This window comes from Lytechinus pictus, chromosome 1, assembly GCF_037042905.1.
Source record: "Lytechinus pictus isolate F3 Inbred chromosome 1, Lp3.0, whole genome shotgun sequence".
Classification (NCBI taxonomy): Eukaryota; Metazoa; Echinodermata; class Echinoidea; order Temnopleuroida; family Toxopneustidae; genus Lytechinus; species Lytechinus pictus.
In genome coordinates, this window is record NC_087245.1 from 15,625,776 (window position 1) to 15,652,233 (window position 26,458).

Genomic DNA, 26,458 nt, shown 5'->3' on the forward strand with positions numbered 1-26,458 from the left:
TAGAAGTTTGACATCTTTATTTTTTAAACATCCTTTGCATAGAAACACACAAAATTCAAAATTTAGTACTGTTTGACAGTAATTTCAATGGAATGCATTAATATTCATACAAAATATACAAATTACACAACTTGAGAAGTTTACAAAATCACTCTGAAAAAAAAAGAGATCAATCCATAAGAAAACGGAATGACAGAAAGAAAAATATATTTTTAGTCAACAAGACACATCACTTTTCACAAATTGAAAGCATATTACTATTAGATGTTTACAGACTTAACCTTGTTTCATAGTTGTAATGATATCTTCATTACTCACGACAAATTCATTTATCTTTATTCTTCCGACATGGAACTTTAACAGAAAATCTTTGGCATAACCATGATCGGGAGAAATATACTTTCATGAATAAAAAGAAACAGTGTGATATTACTTTTAAACATGCTGGTGTAGAATATGAAATTTGCTAGTAATCATACAATCATTTCTACTTGGGTTATGACATCGGTTCTTGAATATGGAAGGTAAATACTGTTCACAATCATGAATACACATTAAATCATGGCTGAAAAGCTTCAAAGTAGCCCGGTTCCTTGTGAAAATTAAAGTATGAACCAGAATTACATAGTTTACTAGTACTTGTTCAGACAATGAGAGTGGGTGTGAGGTAATGTAAATGTAAGGAAAATTTACCAAATGACAAAATCACCCATTGGAAAAATAAGAAAACTGTCCTAAACAATTACAACGTCCCCCTTCAAATGATCAAAACGAAAATCACAGTAATCCCTCAAGGACAACAACTGCAAGGACGATAGCTTATATATGATGGAAACAACTTTTTTTAGATTTTCACTGATTACCATTGCTTTACTATATAAATTTTTCGTACATATCACCGAAGGCCACAAACTTTGAGGGTAAGAAAGAACATTGAAAAAAAAAAAAGAATTTACATTTTAGGAAACTTGGGACTCCAAATTACCCCAAGAAAGTAATCCTCATAAGGAAAATTACACCAGGTATGGTTACCCCCTTCTATGATATCTACCCATCATGCCATATATTTATGACCCACTCACTCACATGGCATTTTTCCTACATATTGAATCATAGCTTGCTCTTTATATCGAGAAAGCTTTCTCAACATGCAATGCATACTAGGTTGTTAAATTTATTTTCATTTGTTTATTTTTGATACAATTCTTTTTTCAATAAAAAAAAACTTGATCCCTATGCACTGAAAAAAAGCATTTAGGTAAACTGACATTTGAATGGCAATCAAGTTTGATGAATACATAGTCAGAAAACAAATGAATGTTTGGATAAATCACACACTAAAGATTCAAGGTAGAATGAATTGATCAGAAAGTTTGAAACTCAACGTTAAGACACCAAGTAATCAAGGCCCTGTAATATTAACATAAAATCTACAATTAACTGTACAATACTAGTAAGCATAGTTGTACATCTATGGCAAACTGTGTACAAAATGTATGTTAATGGGTGCAGATCATACAGACAAGGGGATAGATAGAGCTACATATGGGGTAATAATAGTTGTGCTTGGTATCATCTGGCAAAAAGTACCCTAGGTATAAGTCCAGCTATCATTACATTCATGAAGTACTGTATATTGTATGAGAGTATTGTACAACGTAAACTACATAAAACATTCAGTTTTATGACATTCCCCAATTGTATGGCATTATTAGTTCTGATTCTGGTTCACAGCACTCGGCTCAATTTCCTCAAGGTCTTACAGCAGATGGAATCTCTTTTGTCGAGCCATATTTGAGTTAGCACACCAAAATGAAAAGCCACTTTTGATCACACTCATAACTGTTTCCCTTCTAATATTCCCATTTCACATTAAACAATCAAATAGGACACTTCTTATTGGTATGCTGCGTTAGGTTGAAAAATATTAATTTTGTACTTTGATATGATATTGAAAATAAATAGTCAAATGCGCAATTATGTGAATTACAGAAAAAAATGTACTGACAATATGATATTGCAAATGAATACAGTCAAATGCACAATGAGATGAATTACAGAAACTGATCATTACCTACAAATTTATTCAGTTCTAATAATCTGATGCATATAAAGGCCTGAGAATGATTGCTTTCTGCAAAAGTACAAAATACAAAATAGCCAGATCAGGTACCATTCATTATATATGATGGATTAATGGATGGATGATTTTTGACTAAAAGCTTAATTATGTAGCTCAATGAAACTGCACACATTTAGAAATTCAAATGCAATTGAGTCACACTTAACTCTATGTGAAACTGAAGACTTCAAACAAAAGGTTAATTGGAAAGGATCTACTCAATCAATCTCAACTATAGAAAACAATTTGTGTCATAATGTGTTCACACAATCACACCATCCCATTATGAACAAAAATGAACAGGTTAATTGGTAAAAAAAAAAGAACATGTATTAGTTTAAAAAAGAAGAAAACCTTGAATAGACATGATCATTCAATACAATGATCTCTCAGACTTTCCAGTCAAAATTGATTGGATCAATAACATCTCTTTGTAAGTTGGGATCCAGATAGAATTTACATGTACTTCACAGAAGTAAGGTGTATCTGAACAAAGGCAGAGTAATCATAGCTACAATTGCTACTTGACTTTATTGTAAGCAACTAGGGCTGTATAATTGGGCTATTGATCATCCCATTCTGTTATACCAAAATAAGGCAATAAATCCCCAGTAAATAATTATCAAACCATATTCATATTCAGTAATATTTTTTTCTCTAGAAAATGCCAAAAAAGTTTCAAGACCCTTTCCCCTAGGCTTTGGTAAGTAGGATAATGGGGATGATATCCGAGTTGTATGATGTATTTTTCAAAAGGACTTTTGCAGTTTGAAGTGGTTTTGTGGTCTGACACATTGCAAAACCCTCATGTTCTTCAACAATATATCATATTTCATATGCCTGTCAATAATATAGAGTCAGCAAGTCAACCTTCATAAGGTCAAGTAATCACCCGAGTGGAATAAATTCTTCAGACCAGAATGTGCCATACGTTATTTACCACTTCTAAGTCAAATTTCACTTGTCTAAGTCAAACAGACTGCTGTGGTTCCAAGAGAATTGAATTTGGCAGACTCTCCTGCATATCAAGCAACCAGGTGAACTGTATTACTACTGAAATAGAACTGTTAGAAATATTGCCTCAACAGGTAGCCTGAGCATCTAGATAAACAGTGATTTTACAATTACACGTACATGCAAAATGGTTTGATGTCTCAATTAAATATTAAATCAATGCATGTATTATAATAATAATAATGATAATAATAACGGTATATTTACCCAGGGTAGCCACTTCAGTTCCAAAAACTGTTCTCCCAGCGGGCCCTGCTATTATTATTACCCGGCTAAGCTAGGCTACCGATTCAGGTGCACACAGCTTTTTGAGGAATTATTTCCTGCCGGTACCCATTTACCTCACCTGGGTTGAGTGCAGCACAGTGTGGATAAATTTCTTGCTGAAGGAAAACACGCCACGGCCAGGATTCGAACCCACGACCCTGTTTGAAAGGCGAGAGTCAGAACCACTAGACCACGACGCGCCCACATGTATACAGATGAATCTTTGATCTCTAAAAATGTTGCACTTAGTGCTTGAAATGGTGGTGAAAATATCGCATCTAGGAAGATAAATAGATTTATTCTTTTGTTACAAAGGCAACTTGGAATGGAATCAACAATTAGATATGAAACATCAAAAAATTAGTACAATTTCTAAAAGACACACACTTCACAACTATTAGAATAGATGAATGGTTTCAATATACTCCATATTTACATAATATCTTACACCATATACATATTACTACCATGATACATCCTTCATAAGTTACTCTTAATTTCTGCTTCATTAGGTATTTCAGACAAATATCTCTTTCTGACTTTTCTCAAAGTCTCATTTCAATACAAATTATAAAATCTGCTACTCTCATCATACATGTATCTTGCACCATTTCATTAGTATTCTGTACTGTAATATGTGTCTAGCTATGGAGACAATTAATAATTAGGACATAACACAAAGATACAACCTGATTTGTCCATTTTTATATCATTGAAATTAATGAATACAATGAGTCAATCCATGGAGTTGGGAACCAAGATATTGGGAGAGGGCAAACCTGGTGCAGTTGTAAAATAAGTGGGTCTGTTTCAAATGTGGAATGATTTCAATGCGTGAACAGAGCAGTTGAGCAATTTATAGATTTTTATGTGCTGATCCACTACCAAAGCAGTCTTCTCTGCAGGAGTCACACTACCGCACTGCCTTTCATCAAGACCAAGCAACTTTCATGTAATTAATTTATCTTACCCAGCTACCTTACACATCATTGCAATGCAATAAACTCTTAGTAATCATCCTCAATCAGAACGACATATTCACATGCAAAATCAGCTGCATGTTTTGTATGGATTTATATTTGTGCACTCATTATACCACACACAAAAAAATATGGAAATGCCTGTTTCTTGAAACATTCCTATTCCCTATTTTAGTGCAGATTTTATATTGTTTTATTAATAGCTGAGATAGAAAATAAAATTCAAGCATGTTTCTGATGGTATATCAATTGTCTTGAAACATACAATCATGAGAGTAGTCAAAGGTCTTACACATCACATGCAGATAGGACTTGACAAATTCTTCTACAGATGAACTCAGTCTGATAGCTCTACACTTGACATAACATCGAGGATGGGATTAAAGCTTACATATGAACCCCCAGACCCAAACATGCCTTGGCTTTTGCTTTATCAACCCTTTTCTCAAATATTCCTTTGACAAACCTGAAATATACATTTCATCAAAAATAGTACTCTTATGATTCATACACTATACTGACTTGGACTGTGTAGAGAAAGATTGTATTGTATCCTGTCCAGATTTGCTATGTGAGAATGCTGTCAATGAAATCCAGCAACCTCTTGTCTGATCTGTCCTTGGGAAACTTCTTGGAGAGTGATCCCTAAAGAGGCAAGGTAGGGAAAAACACAAGACAATCAACTCATTGGCTACTGAATTCAACTATTCCGAACTTTTTACATTTACTACGGAGAAACTCTCTACAATGCACCAATTCGTTTGAAAATGCAAGTCAAATCACAATGGAGAGCTGAGAGGCTTTTGTCGAAAGTTGGTGGACCAGGAGAGCAACAGAATCTCTTGACTCTACCATGGCGCAAACGCCATGAAAATTGGCATGATAATTTTGTGGGATGTTATCTTTTTTTCCGAAATCGTCAAAATTTTTTGTATATGAATTAATCATGCTAATTTATGCGTAAATCATACTTTTTGCTATAATTCAGTATAAAAACTCATAGAATGCTAATTCTGGGTGTACATATTCTTTATACCAATTACAAATGAAAAATCCTGGTTTGAAAATGAATTTCTTATATAATTTATTGTTTTATGAATTTCTTATGTATTTCTATGCTTTTTGAACTTTTGTTTTTCCTTGTTTTTTTTACTAAATTTATTGCAGAGCCTTTTTAAAGCATAATTATGCTACAATCAATTAATTTCAGCTGGTGAAGGTAAAAATAATAATATCTTTATGAATAAGATGAGAAAAGTCAATTTACATTGACTTTGTACACAAAATCACGTTTTAGAGCAATTTTGGGTCCGACATGCACTTACATGTACGTAATGTTGCGTAATTTTCGAACCATATACCCAGGCATCGTAAATTTGGTCTCAAAAGATGGGCAAGACTTCAAAGTAAAAATTCAGCTAGCAGCGCATTCAAAAAATTTAGCACAGCAGAATGGTTGCCCCCCCCCCCCAGCGGCTTTAGGGTAAAGCTGGGCAGTCACATTCATATACTAACCTTCATTTTGTCCAGAAAGGTGTCTGTCTCAAACCATGTTTCATTCAAAAGCACCATATCAGAACTGTCCTTATAATATTCCACTAGGTATTTCTGAAAACGGAGGGGTGTTTTGAAAGCAAAATACAATACAATTTTACAAAGGAAAAGTAAGAAGTAGGAAATGTCATACCCTTTTGATCAAGCAGCACACCCAAGTCATACAGCAAAGTTTTTTTTTCTACTGCTGGTCTTATGATTACATTTGGGGGGTTTTAACTATTTGATATGAATAAGCATGCTGGATATGGATATTTCAAAACTCTCTTTTGATAAGTTTAGGATATTCTTTATGAAGTTAACATTGGATAGAAGATCAAACCTGTACAAAAATAGTAACACTGATACAAAGAGACTACACACTCTATTTTTAAGCTAATCATTAAATAGTTGACAGCAAAACAAATACCAAACAACAAAATCAATGATCTGAAAATCTGCCTTCAATATAAAGACATGTGTGTGAGATCATCAGATATTTAACACATGATTTCAAGTTATTTTCACTTTATTTTAGAAGCAATTCGAAACTGTCAAATTGTACTTTAACTATGGAAATTGAACCCTAGCCATTAACAATGTTTAAAACTTTTTTTAATACATGAATTACAAACAAAAAGGAATTTTGGTGTGTCCATGTCTTTCATAATAGTGGCTACTTATATAGCACACAGGTTCACCTTTCAGTACTCATGGCCCTTCAATGAAAGGAATATACAGATGAACAATAACTGAAAGGAAATAGAACAAGAAATTAAATAGAATTAATTTGGATTCTCCTGGACAATGTTAGTCTGAAAACTTGTCATAGGTTTATCCAATTCTCACCTCTCCTTTGTTTATTAATTCATCTTGATAAAACAGTTTAAAGTATGTTAGTTCTACCTTATATTTTTTTCTACTCACTGACTAAAACTAAAGAACTGTGTTCATTCATTTTGAAGTCTCATAAAAGCTGGACTCAGTATTTAAGCAGCTAATGGGAAACACACAAAAATAGTCAATTTCAAATAAAATGATATACTGAGCACTGCCCTTGGCAATCTTACCATCTCAGCTAATACTTCTTGAGTGAGGAATATATCCTGTTGTCTTGTGAAAGTCATGTCCATCGGCATACCGTACAGACTGGCTTTCTCCTGGTAGGAATAACAAGTGAGAAAAAGGTTGCTAAATTGTCAATACTGAATACCAGATTGAGAAAAGTATATGTCAACACTGCTTGACTTCTTTCCTTGAACTTGACTTCTTTCCTTGAACTTGACTTAAAACTGAATGTAGGTTTCTTGCAAACGCCCGATAGTAATCCATAAAAACAAGTAAATTTGCCCAAGTACTAAGGCACAGGAACAACATAAATTGTATTTTGACTTTAGAGAAATTTAATATATTACAGGAAACCAACACATTTTTGTGATGTGGTTAAAATCAGAAGAGCATACTAATTATTTAACTTAATAATATTGTATGTACAAGAGTTTATAAATTCAGAAAACATTTTGAAGTGACATAGGCATTATAAATGAGAATTGATGTAACTTCTGAAGGTTTCCATGGTAAAGAAGAAGAGTGTAGTGGGTTTCCCTGTACATCATGTATTCCTGGCGACGACAAGATCACTCCTGAAGACGGACAGTCAACCTGTCCGAAACGTCGAGTCTCTCTACTACTCATCATCTCTACTCCCCGACTCAAGCCAGCATCTCCTCATCAGCTTTACTACTCAAGCTGTTCTCAACTCATCAATCTTTCCTGGTTTACAGTCCTCTTCAGGACTACTTTCAAGAAAGAATACTCTACTCTCAAATCTCCACTTTCTCGCCCATCCATTTCTTCTCTTCTTCTATCCACTGTTTCTATAACACTCCACATGGTGTACCGTAAACCACATCAGCGAAGATCACGCTTGTCTAAACATCAGGTTTGGGTGGTCCTTTCCAAGACCAAAATATGCCCACAAAAGAATACATTGTATGGTGTACCGTGGCATGAGAACTGACACAGTTTTGGCTGAATCAACTGAATCAATGACTTCTGATGGTCCCGCTTAGTGCTTACCTCTTCGGGTGGCATAACCCATACAGCTTTCAACTGTGAGTCTTTAATGGCCTTGTGTGTGTTATATGGAGCTGTGGCAACAAAACACAGACATGCGACATTAACACTTCTTTAAAAAAAAGTAACATGTTACTGTATACTACACCCTGGGGGTTCCCTGTACATAGCCTATTTGAATAAATTCATTCAATTATCAATGGCTTAAGGAAGTTCCAATTTTGGTGGACAACTAAATTTCCAGGTATGTTCAGTATTAAAAAGCAGGGCCATTCTCATGTTCAACAAGTAAAGTATAAAATAGTAAAGTCTATGTTCACAATTTCTTAATTTCTCAGCCAGTGACATCCGAAAATAAATAAGTGACTCCAACTCAGCTTTCGATTTTTTTTAGAGAAGTTCAAGTTAGACAATGGGACATGCATAAATAAAATAAATAAAACAGTAATTTAGGGATACTTGAAGCATGGGTGTCTTGATATCATCCAGGTCATGGTCTCTGTCTTGAAGGGTAATGTATTGTTTCTAGAAGGCCAATCAAGAGCTCACTTTTATGATTTAATCTCACTACTTAACTGCCAACTGTAGGTAGTATGGTGGTGATGGTACAAACTTGGTGATGAATATGGTAACAAATGTTGAAATCACCATCAAGGAGAGATGAACCTACCACAGATAAAAGCCAGGCAAGGTTGATACGACATCCCATCTCCTTTCAATTTGAGTTGATAGTTCATCTGACATTCTATATCACTTAGTGACGGGTGGGCGGGGCTACATGGATGACTGTGATACCAACCAACGAGCTGGAGCCCTCTACTGTTCATCGACTGACGGATCTCCATCTCAACGCTAGCACCATTCTGCTTCTCACCCAGTCGACAACGGCAAGGGAAAGCCTGCAGAATGGTCATATCTATGAAATCATGAAAAATTCAAATTTCCATATGAAAAAAAGAAAGGGAGAAAAAGTGACCCAAGTAAACCACAAATAAATTAATACGAATTGTGGTACAGTGGTTATATACTCTCGCTTTTTGTCTCAATCAGTGGGTTTCAGGTTCTAATGCAAGCCATGGCATTAAATTCATTCAGTAAGAAATTCATCCGGATTTTCATTCACTCAAAATAGGTGAAGTAAAAGTACCTGGAAAAGATATTCACTCTTACCATGCTTGTGCACCAGGATGGTGGCTGGGGTAAAATTCGGGTAAAGATATACAAATAATGAATGTTTATGAGTGCAATGGACAGAATACTTCATGAGGTGAAAGATGAAAAGATCCATTCAACGAGGCGTAGCCGAGTTGAATGGATCATTATTTCATCTTTCACCGAATGAAGTATTCTGTCCATTGCACGAATGAACAAACATTCATTATTTGGTTTACATGACACCTAAAAATCAATTTTTTTTTCATATGAAATTTATGAATTTTGATGCAAAACATGCTCATGCAGTGCGAGTTCGGTCTGTCGATTGTTACGTATACAACATGCGCACTGCTGGTGCCTGCAGCTGCAGTCTCGTTGTGTGAGTGCAATGGACAAAATCGTATGGATCCAAAATTGCACGATGAATGGATCCAAAATTGCACGGATGATGACGTCATTGCAAAATGGGCTGAATGAACGATATCAAACAACCAATCAAATCACAAAGATCTATCTGGGTGTCATATAAATATTGATAATTATTAGCATATTGAGCACTCTGCAGAGCAGATGCAAGAGCTTGGTAAATTACTTTATTACTGATTTTGGTGCAAAATCAAGTTTTTATAAACCTGGGTCCATAGCTGTCATCCTCCTAATGCAAGTTCAGAATATAGAATACATAGCCCCTTGTTCCGACACCCTTCACGGTTATAAGACTTACGCTGTGTTTCTGGATCCCACTTTCCAGCTAAATAACCTATGACCTCACTAGTGGTGAGATGACAATGGAAGTCCTGCCAAATAGAGAGACGAAAGAAACAAAATAAACACAACAATGTCACAAACAATATGATGATGTCAAGAGAAAAGGTGACAGCATTGAAAGTATTTACAAAACATCTTGTATTAAGATAACTTTGAAATCCTACATATCTGACTCCAAATGCATTTTTATTGCTTAATGAATTGAATTTACCTACAGCAACAAAAGACTGTCAATGACTGAAGGTGAATCCTTTTTTATGAATACAAACCCCACATAAAAGGGACATAATTTACCTAACCAAGACGATTTGTCGGCTCTCATAGGGTTACCAGTTGGACGAAACATATTGGCTTGTATTCTGAAGTCCACTTTAACTCTAGTAGGCCATTGTCTATCTACGTGCTAAAATTATGGGAAGCCAAAATATCAAAGTTGCATTTATATTATATTTTCCCCATCTTTACTTGGCTCTTTCCTCATGTTTTGACAATGAGGATAACTATATCAGTAATTATTCAACTCAGTTATGAATGATTTGAGTGTCAAATGAGCTAACAAACTGAACCTGTACTGTTAGAGATACCTGTCACACAATTGGCTCTCTACAACTTTAGACCAGAGTTTAAATCAAACCCTAGTTCAGAATATGGGCCATTGACTCAACTGCAGTTCAAACACAATGAAGCTAATCGCTAGAGATGCTACAACTCCCCCCAAACCCCCCCCCCCCCAAACAAACAAAAACAAAACAACAACTCGTGGTAACTCCTATCCTAAAATCTTTGGATGAAGAGCTGTTAGGAAATAACCCAGGGGCAAATGTAGGACTGCATATGACGTGTAACACAAAAATGACTATAGATCCAAAAATTTGGAACAGCTAATAAAATTTGCAGTTCCATGAATGTGTGGTTTCACATACTCACTATAAAATAACCCGAGTCACTGGTTGAAATTTAAAATTGATTGCTAGTATTTGAGTTACTGGGCTTATTATCCCCCCCCCCAAAAAAAAAAAAAAAAATCTCACAAAATTCCAGTTTTAGAAAAAGAACTTACAACAATAAGAAGACAGTTTGTAGTGATGGAGACTGTAAAAGGCTGGAGCTTGCCCATTTCTTTGAAAGACAGACATCTGACCAATTTATGTGGATCTCTGAAAAACACAAGATAAAGAAATGACTTGCTGATAATCTTTACAAATTCATTACCATTCTCATTTAGAAAATGTATTACATCTATTTTGTTACAGTAAATTTCTGTAAATCAATGTCTTTCCATTTGTGAATATAGTTCATCAGATATTACCTATTAACAAGATGGGCACACCGTAGCTAAATTCTGCAAAGCACAGAAGATATTTGTGCTCAAATGTGTGTCCTAGGACAGTGCATACCAGTTATAAACAGACAAAAATCAATTTCTGATGCTAATATCAATGTTAGGGCTCGGAAGGAAAACACGGCTTGAATCCGAACAGGAAGGTTTAACAAAATTTGTTGTCGGGTTCTGGAACGGCCTGGATTTTGGGGTCACAGCAAAACACTGCGGCTGCAACTGTTCCTAGCACTAGTGATGCATCACAGTCTGACCTTGCTTGGCGCATGCTACAGTAGCTATGCTGCCTTTATCTACCCTTCGATCTGCAGTGCTAGGGCACTTTCGCACTTGGTGATATTAGCAAACTAACTTTACCTCAATTTTTGTCCCAATTTATTCCCAAGCATCTAATCCATCCTAAACCTGATTTCCAGCCACATCAAGCATAAGGAACGGCTTTATTTTGGCTTTGATCTTAAAGCTAAATTACAGTAGTTGCAGTAAAACACTAATTTCGTGAGAAAGTCTGTAAAACCAAGGTTAAGTATGACTATATCATCGTGGATCTAGATCTGGTACAGTTACATAAACTGAACTTTGTGAAATCATAAAATCTAAGCTGAAATACGATCACACTGAAGATCGCCAACACAGATAGGCACACGTGGGACAGTGTATTATTATTGCTGGAATAAAGACCCGACGGAAGTGACCGAATCCACGCTTATTTTGCTTATTTCTCAGCAATTACACAATTTCTTCCAGAATCCTTTGGCACATATTTTTTATTCATACAAACAGACACTTGGGTGGTCATTATATTAGATTCTGTAAAAAGTCATTTTGAGATCGTTACCAGAACTGGAATTTACCTTTAACGATATCATCGTTCAAATTCTCAATCAGACACCCTCACTCCGCTCTGCCGTATACTAGTTTTGATATGGGCTGACACTATCGACTAAAAGTCCTGCCCGCCTGTTCGCATAAATTCAGTCGCTTACTTCAAATCATATCAAAATTACAGCAAAAGTGAAGTGTGACTGAGAATTCAAACAATGACATTGAGATCAAAGCTAAATTACAGCAGTATCAGATGCTCGATGTGGCTGAAATCCAGGTTAAGGATTAAGTTTAAAATATTTGGGAATACGTCTGAGCTCAGTTCACACATGGAGGTAAATGGTTCACATTATCTTGTTGTTTATTTGTAGTTTTTCTAAGACATGACAGCTTCTGATTTTTGTTGTTTAAGCAACTTGGATCTGCTTGGCCAGGGGGAAATACCCACAGTTCACCGGTCTCCAAGTTCCAGCCCAGCCCAGCTCCCAAGATTAGCTAAAATTACAATCTATTTATTTCATTATTGCAGCAAACTTGTTCTAGTTTTCAATAATAATAATAAAAACAAACATGAAACAGATGCTTGGATTATGACTAACCCCAAAAGTACAGAGTATTTATATAGATGAGTTATTCAATTATATAAGTAAAGATTAATGCAGAAAATTGGGACATTTATATCAGCACGTTGCCTAGATATGCAATTACTGTTATAGTGCTCTACACTGTATGTATCGTCATGGAGACATTTAATTCATGGTCATGAACAAGATAAATAGTATACAAATGGATGATGAATGAGTGTGATACGACTATGTTACAGGTCAAATTGTCACAAAGGCAATAACCATATATACTTACTTATTTGCACTTTTCTTTCCTAATGATGAATATGGAATGGCTTTGGTATTAGGAGGGCTGCTGCCAAGTTTCATCCTCTGAAGATCTTCAAGAAAAATATGTGAAAGAAAGCACATTATATGAATGATATAATTTCCCATATTTATCTCAAATAATTCATTCAAGTTTTAAGGTAATATTTTTTAATGTATAGCAGCCACAAAATACTTGTAAAAGAAACTAAAAATATCAGTGAAAGGGATACTCCAGGCTGAAAATAATTGTATTTAAATAGAGTAAATTTCACTGAGCAAAATGCTGATAATTTCATCAAAATCTGATAACAAATAACAAATTTCAAAGTGTAGCAATATTTTGTGAAAATAGTTATATGCACATCGTCATAAATATTAAAAGGGAATGAAACCTTTGGAAATAGTAGGCTTGTGTCGAAACAGAAAAATCAAAGAATAAGAACAAAGAAAGTTTGAGAAAAATCTGACAAATAATAAGAAAGTTATGAGCATTTGAATATTGCAATCACTAATGCTATGGAGATCCTCCCATTGGCAATGCAACAAGGATGTGTGATGTCACATGTGAACAACTTTCCCTTTGATGGACTATAAAATACCCCCAAAATGTCTCTTTTTGCTTTTTCTTATGGTGATACAAACTCTTTATCCATGATGTATTCTTTAAAGATCTGTATTACGTGCCCTCCTATAGAAAGAATATATGCTCTACTGATAGATGTGAAAAAAGAGGCAGTTTAAGTGAAATATACACTAAAGTAATGGGGAGAGTTGTTCACAAGTGACATCACACATCTTTGTCGCATTGCCAATATGAGGATCTCCATAGCATTAGTGATCGCAATATTCAAATGCTCATAACTTTCTTATTATTTGTCAGATTTTTCTCAAACTTTCGTTGATCTGTTTCTTTGATTTTTCTGTTCTCACACAAGCTATTTTGTTCCAAAGATTTCATTCTCCTTTAATTGCAGGTGGACTGACGCATCCTCCTTTTCTTTTTTCTTATGTTATTACATGAAATCATATTTATTTCAAATTTTCATACATGCATGTGTATGTCTCCCTTATAATAAAATAAGTTGCAGCAATGAATAATGCTTTAAATCAGTTGTCAATCCATATTCTTTAAAAGTTCTTGGAGGATAATTTCATGTAATATAAAATACAAAAGAACAAGAGGTGATATGACATCATCAGTTTGCCCATTGAATATTCATGAAGACATGCATATAACTAATTCACTGATATAATAAAAATCGTTGTCATAACTTCGTTATTCCTTGTCTGATTTTGATCAAATTTTCACTGTTTTTTATTTGTCTGATTTTTCTTTATCTGTTGTGATCATATTATTTTCAGCCTGGAGTACTCCACTACAATGATTAATTCCTCCCACCCTATGCTGTTACAATGGTAATGCAATTTCCAACACATGTAGAAAATGAATCTTGCATGTCTTTACCACAAGATGAATATTTGTGCCAACTTCCATGAGCACTGGCTAAAACCTGGGAAAGTAGTTAGATCCACAATGTTTTTTCCTTGATTTTTGGTCATAATATGTGGTTACCATTGCAACACAATTTCTGACAAATGCTAAAAAAATATGTCTTGCCCTTCTTTACCCCAATACCAATGTGTGAGTCAAATTTCATAGTAGCTCAAACCCCAAGATTTTTACGCGATTTTTACCTGAGTTTTTCCCCCACAAATTCGCAAAAGAGTGTGGAGAGAACAAAGGGAGATCTGCCCCCAAATTGTTTCAAATCAATACTTCAGCAAAATAAACAATTTTTTTGGAGTTTTACTTCAGTGACAAGTAACAATCAAATTATTCCCTATGAGAAATCCCATTTGATTTGGTATACTTATTAAAATGTAATTTCTTAATTGTAAATGACATTTAGAAGTTTCTTAACGAAAAAAACAATCGGTTTTACTCAATGCAATTATTGAATGGAAATAATGGCAAAGGTAAGCCGTTTCATAAAGCTTTGGTAAAGTTATGAATGAATAAAAAAGGAAATCCAAGGGACGTTACAATACCCACCTATTCTATGATTATCATTTTCATCCCCAAGTTTCCTCTTACGATTTTTGGTGACCTTTGACATCGGTGGACAGGGTTTGTTGTCTTCTGAAACCTCCTCATCGACGTCACTATCACCTGGCCGACCAGGAGATTGGTTACCATTTTCCAGCAAGCTCGAGTTGTCATTGGATCCATTGTCATCATCCTATTTATAAAAATTAACAAATTAAATACATAAACCATACATGTACATTGCCTTGGAGAGGTGAATAAATTGTTATCTAACCAATAGATGTATACAACACAATAACTCAATTTAAATAAACATCCTTGGGATCGTACACACAAAATGAACTCTTTGTTTTGCTGAAGAAATTCTGAAGGGATCAATAAGATTGTTTTTCTTTTTATATATATATTTTTTCGGTCAGTCCTGCTTTCTTTATTGCACTATTGTTACAGGAAGTGTTTGACAGACTTAAATGAACTTTATTGCACTAGCTATTTGTCAGTATTTCAGTTTGGAGAAAAGAAGAAGAAAGCTCGTCTTTAACTTGAGCAAATTCACTTGACCGATTGTGAACAAAACTCATCAAGAAATGGGGAAAATAATTATCATAGTCTCAAACTTTAGAAAGAAACTGAACACATTAATCATCCAATCAATTACAAAGGCTACTGAACATACTATACAGAGACTTATCCAATAAATATTTGATGTACTCACTGAGTAAATATTATTCTTACCAAGTAAGGAATCTTCATGTTTCTAAACCATTGTGACTTGACAACATCAAGTTTCTTGCCATTGTATTTAACCTGTTCAAATGAATAGATAAAAAAATTGAAAATTAATAACATCTGAGACAAATTGATTGTTACCAACAAGTGGGTACATTCTCATTACACTGAGTAATTTTTTTTTTTTGCAACACTTTTAACTGATTATCATAGACTACATGTAAGTTCGTGGATACCATGCATCTTTAATTTCAATTAAATAATGAAGTTTTTATATGTAAAGCATTTATCTATTTTCAATAAGAGCTACAGAAATGCTTTTTATAATCATGATTATATAATGTGGTGCAATTGTCCATGCAGTATTTTGTAAATTAGCTTACCGAAGCCCAACCACATCCAGATCTCTTGCCAGGATTGAGGATAGATTTGATGTGAATTGCCCAAGCACTTGGCGAGTTAAAGATCTGTTTTTCTTTGCTCCAGAATATTCTACCATCAGTCATCAGGTCCGCAGTAAACTTACTCCCCTGATATTCAAAGGGGATGGAGGAAAGAAGTGGAAACCAGGTATGAGTGACTAGAACTAATGGTAATCATGATTCAGTTACTATTCATCTATATCATTAATTAATTTTTTTTCTCCAAATAAAATGAATTAATATTTTAGCTTGTCACACTATTCACAAATAAAATGGTAGTGGATTATCATTTCTAAGCTCTTTCACAGGAGCCTTGCATGCAATCCCACCAATTCATTGTAAATTATTTTAAAAAAATTAATAATATGGACCAATTATATAGCGCAGCAACTATATTAATATACTCTACTGCGCTTTACATTTGGTATCATAATATTATTACCCTGGCTGTAGCCGAGCCACCATATAGGCGCTCAAGCATTCAAGGAATTTCTTCCTACCGGGTACCCATTCACCTCACCTGGGCTGAGCTGAGTGCAGCACAATGTGGGTAAATTTCTTGGGAATCGAACCCGCGTCCCTCAGATTGAAAGACAAGAGTCTAACCACTAGACTATGATGCCTCCAAAAAAGCTAGTGTCTAAAAATTTAATGAGATAAAAAGAAACAAAATCATATTGTGTTGCCTTGGATAAAGGAATTTCAGAGTATCCACTTTAGGCTATATACTTACAAGGTATTCAATGGAGAGACAATCTTTGCCAGCCTCAACTACCCCATCACTCATGAGCATACTCAGTGTGACCCCTCTCCCTGTCAGTATTTTCTCTTTCTTGGGTGGACTTGTAGTAGAAGAGTCTAGACTCTCAGCTTCAGACATGGTCTCTGCGGCCTCATCATCCTTCAGCACATCCCTGCGGTCTTTGAACAAAGAAATATCAGGATTTAATGATCATACTTAGTCCCTTCGGGTGAACACTCAATATTGGAGACTCTCCTATTAGAGGACGCTGGTGCATGTATCATTACTATCACAAATTTCTGCAAAGTGTGGTAGATTTGATTGGTATTTAAAAAGCTAGATTTGTCTGTTTACCAATTTCTTCTATCTTTCATGTAACATGGAAGACTTACCTGAATACCCCATGCATTTTTTTTTCTAAAACTTAGTACATGATTCAAACTGAGCTGAAACCTCTTCAGATAATATTTTACGGTGACTTATTCAAATAAACATTAGTTATATCTACACTCAAATGCAACCTGAACAAAAATTATATATTGAGGTATTCACTATCTAGTCACTGCTCGTCATTGTACTAGGCAGGACTAAAGTACATGTATGCCAATGCTCTGGAGCGGACTACATAAACTAGCACATCAATGATGTGGAGCTCATCCGGCATCTCGCAACGAAATTTAACACAATTTTAATTTCAGCCCAGTTACACTGTAGTGAATTACATTGGTGACATAAATTGAGAATATAGAATTGAAATTGATGAAGAAATGACATAGAAGCATTTTTTGTGATCTATGAATAAATTTCATATATATTAAGCATAAATAATTTTCTAGTCAAAATTTCTAAACTCTGTGTAGAACCTTGTTGAACCTCATGTAGCTCTCAGATGAAACAAAAATAATCAAAATCAATCTACAAATTAAATAAGTATTTTTTGTGAGTTTTGAAAATATATGAATAAATTTGCATATTTAATGAGTAAGTTTCAAAATTCTGTGTTGAAATTTTGTATCTCCACCTTGAGCTATCATATAAAGCAACAAAATTGAAATTGATCAATAAATGAAGAAGAAAACACGTTTTTTGTGATTTATGAATAAACTTTGCATAAATTAGCATAAATAATTTTCTAGACAAAATTTCAAACTTTTGTGTACAAGTTTGGTGAACCTCATGCAGCTCTACCAGATGAAAGAAAACAAATTAAGAAGAGGCATTTTCTGTGATTTATTAATAAATTTTGCATAAATTAGCATAAATAATTTTCTACTGAAAATTTCAAAATTCTGTGTAAAAGTTTGTTGAACCTCATGAAGTTCTACCAGATGGAAGAAAAAAGAATCAAAATCGGTCAACAATTAAAGAAGAAGCATTTTATGTGAATTTTTAAAGACGCATAAATTAGCATATTTAATGAGTTTCAAAATTCTGTGTAGAATTTTTGAATCCCCCACCTAATGCTATCATATAAAGCAAACAGAATTGAAATCAGACTTGAAATGACCATTACGAAAATACCCCATTTGAGGCGTCACCGCAGTTCGGATCGCAAACTGCGGTTTTAGACCCCATTTTTCATTTGAAACTCTCATTTTTCATTTGAACATTTCCAAGCCCCGATAAACCCATCTTGGCCAGGTAATCCCCGTTGTCTCAATTTCACCTCCACAGGCCAGTAAAGCCAAGGACGAAATGATAAACAACAGCTGTGCTATTACGTAAGACTTCTCTGCCTGTAGAAGGACCTTCGGAATGAAATTATTGTATTCGATATTTAATCACGTTTCCAAAGGCATATTGTATTCAGACATCCAATATTAGTCCTTTTTCAATTTCGAACGAAGAAAATCGACCTCGAAATAAGGAAAATAAGCGAATAAAAATTACGGTATGCTTTGCATGCAGGGACCGCCCTCAGCGCTGCGATGCATCCCATAGTTTCTGTCCGTCCAGCAAGAAAATATGGGATGCATGCCGTTCACTCGCGCATTGATACAGTCCTAACGTTGGAAAAAAAAAACAGCCAGACAGAAAGAAAGAAGGAAAGAAAGAAAGAAAGAAAGAAGGAAAGAAGGAAAGAAGGAAAGAAGGAAGGAAAGAAGGAAAGAAGGAAAGAAGGAAGGAAAGAAGGAAAGAAGGAAGGAAAGAAAGAAAGAAAGAAAGAAAGAAAGAAAGAAAGAAAGAAAGAAAGAAAGAAAGAAAGAAAGAAAGAAAGAAAGAAAGAAAGAAAGAAAGAAAGAAAGAAAGAAAGAAAGAAAGAAGGAAAGAAGGAAGGAAGGAAGGAAGGAAGGAAGGAAGGAAGGAAGGAAGGAAGGAAGGAAGGAAGGAAGAAAGAAAAGAAGAAAGAAGAAAAAAGTTGCACTTGTTATCTTCGGACCGAGGTCAAGAAACAGGTGTTTTGATACTTAAATGGCTTGCTTGGAACAGTCCGGGCTTATAGTACTTGGAGAAGAGAATTGGTGAAAAAGAAACTGGGGTATAGTATTCTCAAATGGAGGTTTTTGTCATGACGAAGAAGAAGCATTTTGAAATTCAGTCAACAAATAAAGAAGAGGCATTTTCTGTGATTTATGAATTTTGCATAAATTAGCATAAATAATTTTCTACTCCAAATTTAAAAATTCTGTGAAGAAGTTTGGTGAACCTCATGAAGCTCTACCAGATGGAAGGAAAAAAAATCAAAATCGGTCAACAAATAGAGAAGAAGCATTTTATGTGAATTTTTAAAAACATGCATAAATTAATTTTGCATAAATTAGCATAAAAATTGTTCTAGTCAAAATTTCTAAATTCTGTGTAGAAGTTTGGTGAACCTGATAAAGCTCTACCAGATGGAAGCAAAAAATTCAAAATCGGTCAATAAATAAAGAAGCATTTTTTGTGAATTTTGAAAAATGCGCATAACTTAGAATATTTAATGAGTTTCAAAATTCTGTGTAGAAGTTTTGAATCCCCCACCTAGTGCTATTCATATAAAGCAAACAGAATTGAAATGGCGAAGAAGCATCATTTTGAAAATGTGGACGGACGACAGACAGAAGCCAGACGATGGACGCCACGGCATAAGCTCATCTGGCCCTTCGGGCCGGATGAGCTTAAAACAGGGGTCTCTGGAACTCATTAGATCGTAGGCGGACGTAATTGGGTAGCAGCTACATGTATGTAAAAAAACGTGCGGGCGTCTTGCTAGATTCGTATTGAGCCAGCACAAGCAAGCTGCGGCCGGTGCGGGGAGCTTCAGCGGGCCGGCATAATGGCTCCGCGCCGATAGAGCTCGCCACTCTGACTGGCTGAGTAAATCATGACAGGCGCTCTCTGGAGCGAGAAATCACGAATTTGAGGGTCTCCGGAATTCGGAACGGGAAAAATGGGAATTTCTATCTACATGTATGGCCTGGCTTTCTGAATTGGCAGTAGAGGCGCACGGCCAACATGGGAGACTCTCTCCAATATGGGAGACAACCTCCTATATTGAAGACTTGCTTTGCAAAAAATAAAAGAAACAAGACCAACAAAAGCATAATTTTTTCCACCCAAAATATGTTCTCACTAGGCAGTGCTGCACCAGCCCGAGTTTGTTCAATCTCAAGATTTTAGCCCGATCGGCCCTCTTCGCGATTAATCTCGAGATTCAAGAAATCCACCGTCGCAAGAAGAGCGATTCCTGCTCGAGTGAGGCATCATGGTCTGACGCCGTGCATAAATAATCCTGAGTGCGTCTGCACCTGCGAATTAGCAGGATAATTTGTGAATAGTGCGCTATTTTGCAAACATTAAGTTGCATTTTGCAAATAATAAGTTGACTTGGGATTGCAATCTCAGGATAGCAAACTAGCGTGATAATTGCGTCTCCATTACAAATAATCTTGAGAATTCATCGAGATTGTTCAGATCGGGATAGTTTGCCGGATCAGAAATAGCGCGCCATTTTGAAAACTCGGGCTGCATGGTGCAGACGGCCCTACTGATGTCAGAAGACAGAAGCCCATTTGTTTTAAGTGTGGATGACAACAAAATCGTTCAAAAGTAGACAGTGAATTTTTATAGACGGTGAAAAGGGGTTATATTTTTCATGAGGAATCTGCCCGGGGGGCCACTTCCATTGACGAGTGAATACCATGCGCGACCATGGGGTCTTGAAAAGCACCCTAAACACATATTTTCCATATTCTAACAAGTGGAACGCCTCTGGCAGTCTCGCCTGCATTACGCAATTTAATATAGCAGCAGTGCTAACTTTGAAAACTACTATAAAATAATCATTCACAAAAACATCATTCATATAATGACATAATACCACGTTCATTGACCATAAATGACATTTGAACGGAGACTTAAGACTGTCAACTACACCCATGTCCACATTTCATTCACTCTAATATCCATAAACTTTCAAAGTTATGATGGCACTTCAACAATTACCCCAACATGGCCTAAGTTTATTGACCTTAACTGACCTTTGACTTGGTTTTGTGACCTGAAACTCACAGGGGATGTTCAGTGATACTTGATTACTCTTATGTCCAAGTTTTATGAACTAGATTCATAAACTTTCAGAGCTAGAATGGTAATTTAACATACCCCCAACACGGCCAAAGTTCATTGACCTCAAATGACCATTGACCATGGTCATGTGACCTGAAACTCGCACAGGATATTCAGTGGTACTTGATTTACCTAATGTCCAAGTTTCATGAACTAAATCCATAAATTTTTAAAGTTACATGTATGATGGTAATTCAACAAATACCCCCAACTTGGCCAAAGTTCATTGACCCTAAATGACCTTTGACCTTGGTCATGTGACCTGAAACTCAGGCAGGATGTTCACTAATACTTGATTAACCTTGTGTCCAAGTTTCATGGACTAGATCCATAAATTTTCAAAGTTATGAAAGTAATTCAACAAATACCCCCAACTTGACCAAAGTTCATTGACCCTAAATGACCTTTGACCTTGGTCATGTGACCTGAAACTCGAGCAGGATGTTCACTAATACTTGATTAACCTTATGCCCAAGTTTCATGAACAAGGTCCATATACTTTCTAAGTTATGATGTCATTTCAAAAACTTAACCTTCGGTTAAGATTTGATGTTGACGCCGCCGCCGCCATCGGAAAAGCGGCGCCTATAGTCTCGCTCTGCTATGCAGGCGAGACAAAAATGCACCCCTTAACGAGTATTGACGTATGAAACTACCTTTAACAAGTATTGGAAACAAATTTAACAAAACGATACTCTTGTCAAGTATTCCCTGAATTGAACCCCGGACAAGTACAGCGATATTTCAATTGTTATGTCACGGACGACGTCGGTCGTCGGTTTTCTCTTTACCTACATAATTGGGTGTACAGCCCCTCCTCCCCACACGTAAACTCTAAACACGTAATGTTGACTCTTGGGGCAAAAAGTACATCCTTTATAAAACATTTGTGTCTTAATTTTTTTATACCCTCGCAAATTTGACCCTAAACACGCAGCTTTACTAGCGAAAATAGATACCTTTTTTCATCATTTTAGTGTTTTTGACACCCTTATTACGTTACGTACGTAACGTGCCCCATCTTGAAAAAGACATCCTTTTTACGTGTTTTTTTGGTCGCGCATGGTATCCACTTGTCAATTGTAAGTGGCCCCCCCGGCGGAATCTGCTTATCACATTTTAATTTGCCGTAATCCTTTAGCAGCAAATGTAAACAAAGGATATTGGTCTCCCAAACTGGAGACTGTCTCTGACATTGGATAGGGGCATACCCAAATTCTTTACATAAGTCTCTGATATTGGAGATAATCTCCCAATGACAATGTCATGACTCATCATGGGAGACTCCCAATTAGCCGTGCGCCTCTAATGAATAAGGTTTATTTTATCGCTAATCAGAACCGCAATGCGTTATGGGGTGGAAAAGGGGCAAGCAAGCTGTCTGCAGAGCTAGCTAACTTGCCCCCTTTTCTATCCCATAAATAATGCACTGCGGTTCTGATTAACGATAGCTATACTAGACTTGATCTCTAAAGACTAAACCTTGCTTAAGTTGTTATGGTGTATTGGTGATGCTATGGAACTGAAATTTAGGCTAAAAATTGGGGTCTCAACCGCGGCACTGACACACATATCTAGACAGCTGGCAGCCGTCTGTTTCGAGGAGTTTTTTAACATTTTTTTTCTCCTCATACACAGACGGCTCGCTATCGTGCAGCCACCATTAGGGGGTAAACAATGAAAAATCCCCCCGATGGGGCTCATAGGTTTTTTGTCTTTATTTCATAAAAATATATAAAAAGAACTGGACCAAAATAAATATTGCTATTCCGTTTTGGCCTGAAATGCACCAAAACGGGGAAAAATAAACTTATTATACAGTAGAGGCGCACGGCCAATATTGGAGACTGTCTCCAATGTGGGAGATTATCTCCAATATCAGAGACTTTTGTAAAGAATTTGGGTATCCAATTTCAGAGACGGTCTCCAGTTTTGGAGTCGAATTTCCTTTGTTTACATTTGCTGCAAAAGGATTACCTTGGCGGCAAATAAAAATGTGATAAGCAGATTCCTCATGAAAAATTACCCCTTTTCACCGTCTACTTTAAATATTCACCGTCTACTTTTGTTTTGATAAGGATTTTTGTTGTCAATCACACACAAAACAAATGGGCTTCTGACCTCAGTGAGACAAAATTTTGGGTGGAAAAAATCATGCTTTTGTTGGTGTTGTTTCTTTTGTCCTTTTGCAAAGCAAGTCTCCAATGTGGGAGATTGTCTCCCCTATTGGAGAGAGTCTCCCATATTGGCCGTGCGCCTCTACTGTTATAAGGGGAAAAAACCACTCCCACGTATTGCGAGGTTAGCATTAGTATACTAACCTCGCACCACGAACCGCGTTTGGCAGTGGATTTCTAACTAGTGGGTCGCGCCTGCTGGGATCTCACTTCTTGGGTCCACAACACACGACTTCAATGGCTTGATTTTTCTGTGCGCGGCGGCATGTAATGAACCCTTGGGTGGGAAAAAACAGTGTTGTTCAGCGGAACAACCAACATAAGAACAGAGACCGAAGCTTTTGGTCTAATATATCATACATTTATACTGAGCTTACACCCCCCCCCCCCGGCAGAACACAAAATGGCCAAGTATGAACATTCATACCAATTACACGGGCATGTACTGAACGTACACCAGGCGATTCAGCTCCTGTGCAATTCATATACTCTCTCACACAGAAACGTGAAATTAACGTTCGATATATGTGTGTGAGAATCGCACGCAATATTTGTGGAACGTAACTTTACCTAACTAAGTTTCAAGTACAAAAAATCATTATCATTGATTGACATTGTCAGAAAATTGTAATTGCATTAAAGTCATGATCGTTAAATAATTCAAGTTACCCATGAATTAATTCCGAATAAGGATATGTATCACCAAATCAAATCAATGAGAGTCAACTCAAGTGGCCGTTTTAATTCTGTGGAGACAGGAATGGATGATGAGCCGCATGCTATCTCTTCTCTTTGTTTTTCTTTCATGTGAACTGGCTCATTCCATTTTTTTCAATCGCTTAGGGTTGGGGGTTCAGTTTTAATTGAAGAATATAAAAGTGAATATAAAGAATGTTTAAAACACATGAAATCGATAAAAACAATATATAATATTACGATATATTTTCGATTAAGTCATATGATATCATTTGTTGACTACCTTTTTAATCATGTTAATATATTATTTAGAGGGGAGTGTAGAGTTTCCAAGGAGGTCCCGTCCCTGAGCCGAGTCTAGTTACCCTCTGTGCTAAATCAACGTACCGGGTATCTGATTTAATCTGATATCCCTAGTCCATCTACCAAAAATGGCTTCTTTTGATGCGATTTCGCTAGTTGAACAGTGCGAGCAGCAAGAATTAGAGGTAGGTTTCCACTATTTAATTTCCAGATAAGACTGTAGAGTAGAATAATGAAATAAAAAAACCTTTCTGGGTTGCTAGGTTCTTTAGTTTAAGTTTTATTTAACCTTGTTGACTTGTGTGAATGGTACCGGCATAGTCGTGAGTGTGGTCCCACATTATTGAAAATTGTGTAAGCCCTCGCCTGGATTTAGATGCAAGTAACTTTTTTAGGGCTATAGGCAGCCTATTAGGCACAATAAAAGAAAAAAAAGAACAGTATTAATTGTTGGGCAGTATTCTGAACATTGTCTTTTCTCCATATTTTGTCTTTTCTCAGAGATCTATGACAAAATTGGTATGTTGATGAACTTTTGTCATTTTCATAAAAAATAATTTTGACTTTTGTCTCGTCTCAAATCGATCTAAGTTATTCTCTCTCCTCCCTTCTGGCTTCTCTTTTATTGTGTGAACCCGAAAAATGTGGCTCTTAAGGACGTTCCACAGTTAAAGTGAAATCCATGTCATTTTCACCAAACTTTACACATAGATACTTTAGAACCTTAATATTCGAAATATGCAAAAATTAACATAGGTCCATGTGCTTGATTTTTTGCTATAGAACTTCAAAGTTCACCCAAATTGATGTTCTTAAGAATTGCGCATTCAAAAGAATTTGGCATTTTTAGACCGCCCAAGATTACTACAATGAGTTTAAACCTGTATTACTCAGTCAAAATACATGAAAAAGTCATCAAATTTCGCAAGAGAGTTAATAATTGTATCGTTAGAATGGAGAATATATTTATAGTGCTATTTGTTTGCAATTTTAAGTTTAACAGCACTGTCAGTTCTTAAAAATGGCGTAAAAGATAACAAAATCCCAATCTAAAAAATGTGAAATTTCAGTAACAAACTACAAAAGTACAATAAATGCTGCACCTTATTCAAAATCCATGTCATTTTCACCAAAATTTGTAGAGTTGTAGAGGAAGGTATACCTAAGAGGAACAGCATTAAAAAATAGGGGTTCATATGCTTGTTTTTAAACTATCAGTATTTTTATTAGAGCAATTGTGCTTTTTAAAACACCAAAAATGCGCCGAATGCTTTGTATCTATGTGAAGAAAAAATCAAAACCACTCTACCATTTATTCAAACTCGGGGTAATATTCGTGATTCTTGGCAGCACTGCAGAGTAAAGTATTTTGAAATTGTAGAAAATCTTTTTTTGAATGGTCCATGGAATAATTCCATTTTTTAGCTTCATGAAATAACGCATCGGATCTGCAGTTAAAGTGCAGAAGATGAGAAAAATCAGCACATACCCGCAGCTAATTAATCACCTGTTCATCCATTGTGACGTCAGCGCGTAGAGTGTAAACTATGCGCAGATCATAATGCGCACAAACATAACTGTGGAACGTCCTTAATGCGCATAATGATAATCCTAATATGCAAGCAAAAGATATGACAAAATTTATGACAGGGTCTTACCGGTCTAGGCTAGCACTATAGCAGTCATACTCATAAATTAAAAAAAATATATATATTGCCTATATAAATTCTACGTGCCTTGAGGCTTGAACGAAACCAGCTGATAAAGCCTTTGTTCGTTTGTCAACAAACTGTAGATCTACACCAAGGTCTATACAATGAAAAGACTGCCCATGGATGCA

General features: G+C 35.8%; 2 protein-coding genes across 2 annotated transcripts in view; one reads left to right on the forward strand and one right to left on the reverse strand.

The window, feature by feature from the left end:
- Positions 1–24,433, reverse strand: LOC129258222 (MPN domain-containing protein-like). Its single transcript, XM_054896537.2, has 13 exons — positions 24,289–24,433; positions 16,886–17,073; positions 16,114–16,260; positions 15,737–15,808; positions 15,008–15,194; positions 12,941–13,025; positions 10,976–11,072; positions 9,872–9,944; positions 8,663–8,908; positions 7,996–8,066; positions 6,987–7,076; positions 5,899–5,991; positions 1–5,028 (listed from the first exon to the last, which is right to left on the reverse strand). Exons 1-13 carry the CDS (start codon positions 24,290–24,292, stop codon positions 4,951–4,953), a joined length of 1,431 nt encoding a protein of 476 aa, XP_054752512.2. The 5' UTR covers positions 24,293–24,433; the 3' UTR covers positions 1–4,950.
- LOC129263821 (COP9 signalosome complex subunit 8-like) overlaps positions 24,368–26,458 on the forward strand; it is a 13,503-nt gene continuing 11,412 nt past the window's right edge. Inside the window, exon 1 of the mRNA XM_064097057.1 lies at positions 24,368–24,803. Coding sequence (XP_063953127.1) covers positions 24,747–24,803 — 57 coding nt within the window. The 5' untranslated portion in view covers positions 24,368–24,746. The remainder of the gene's footprint in view (positions 24,804–26,458) is intronic.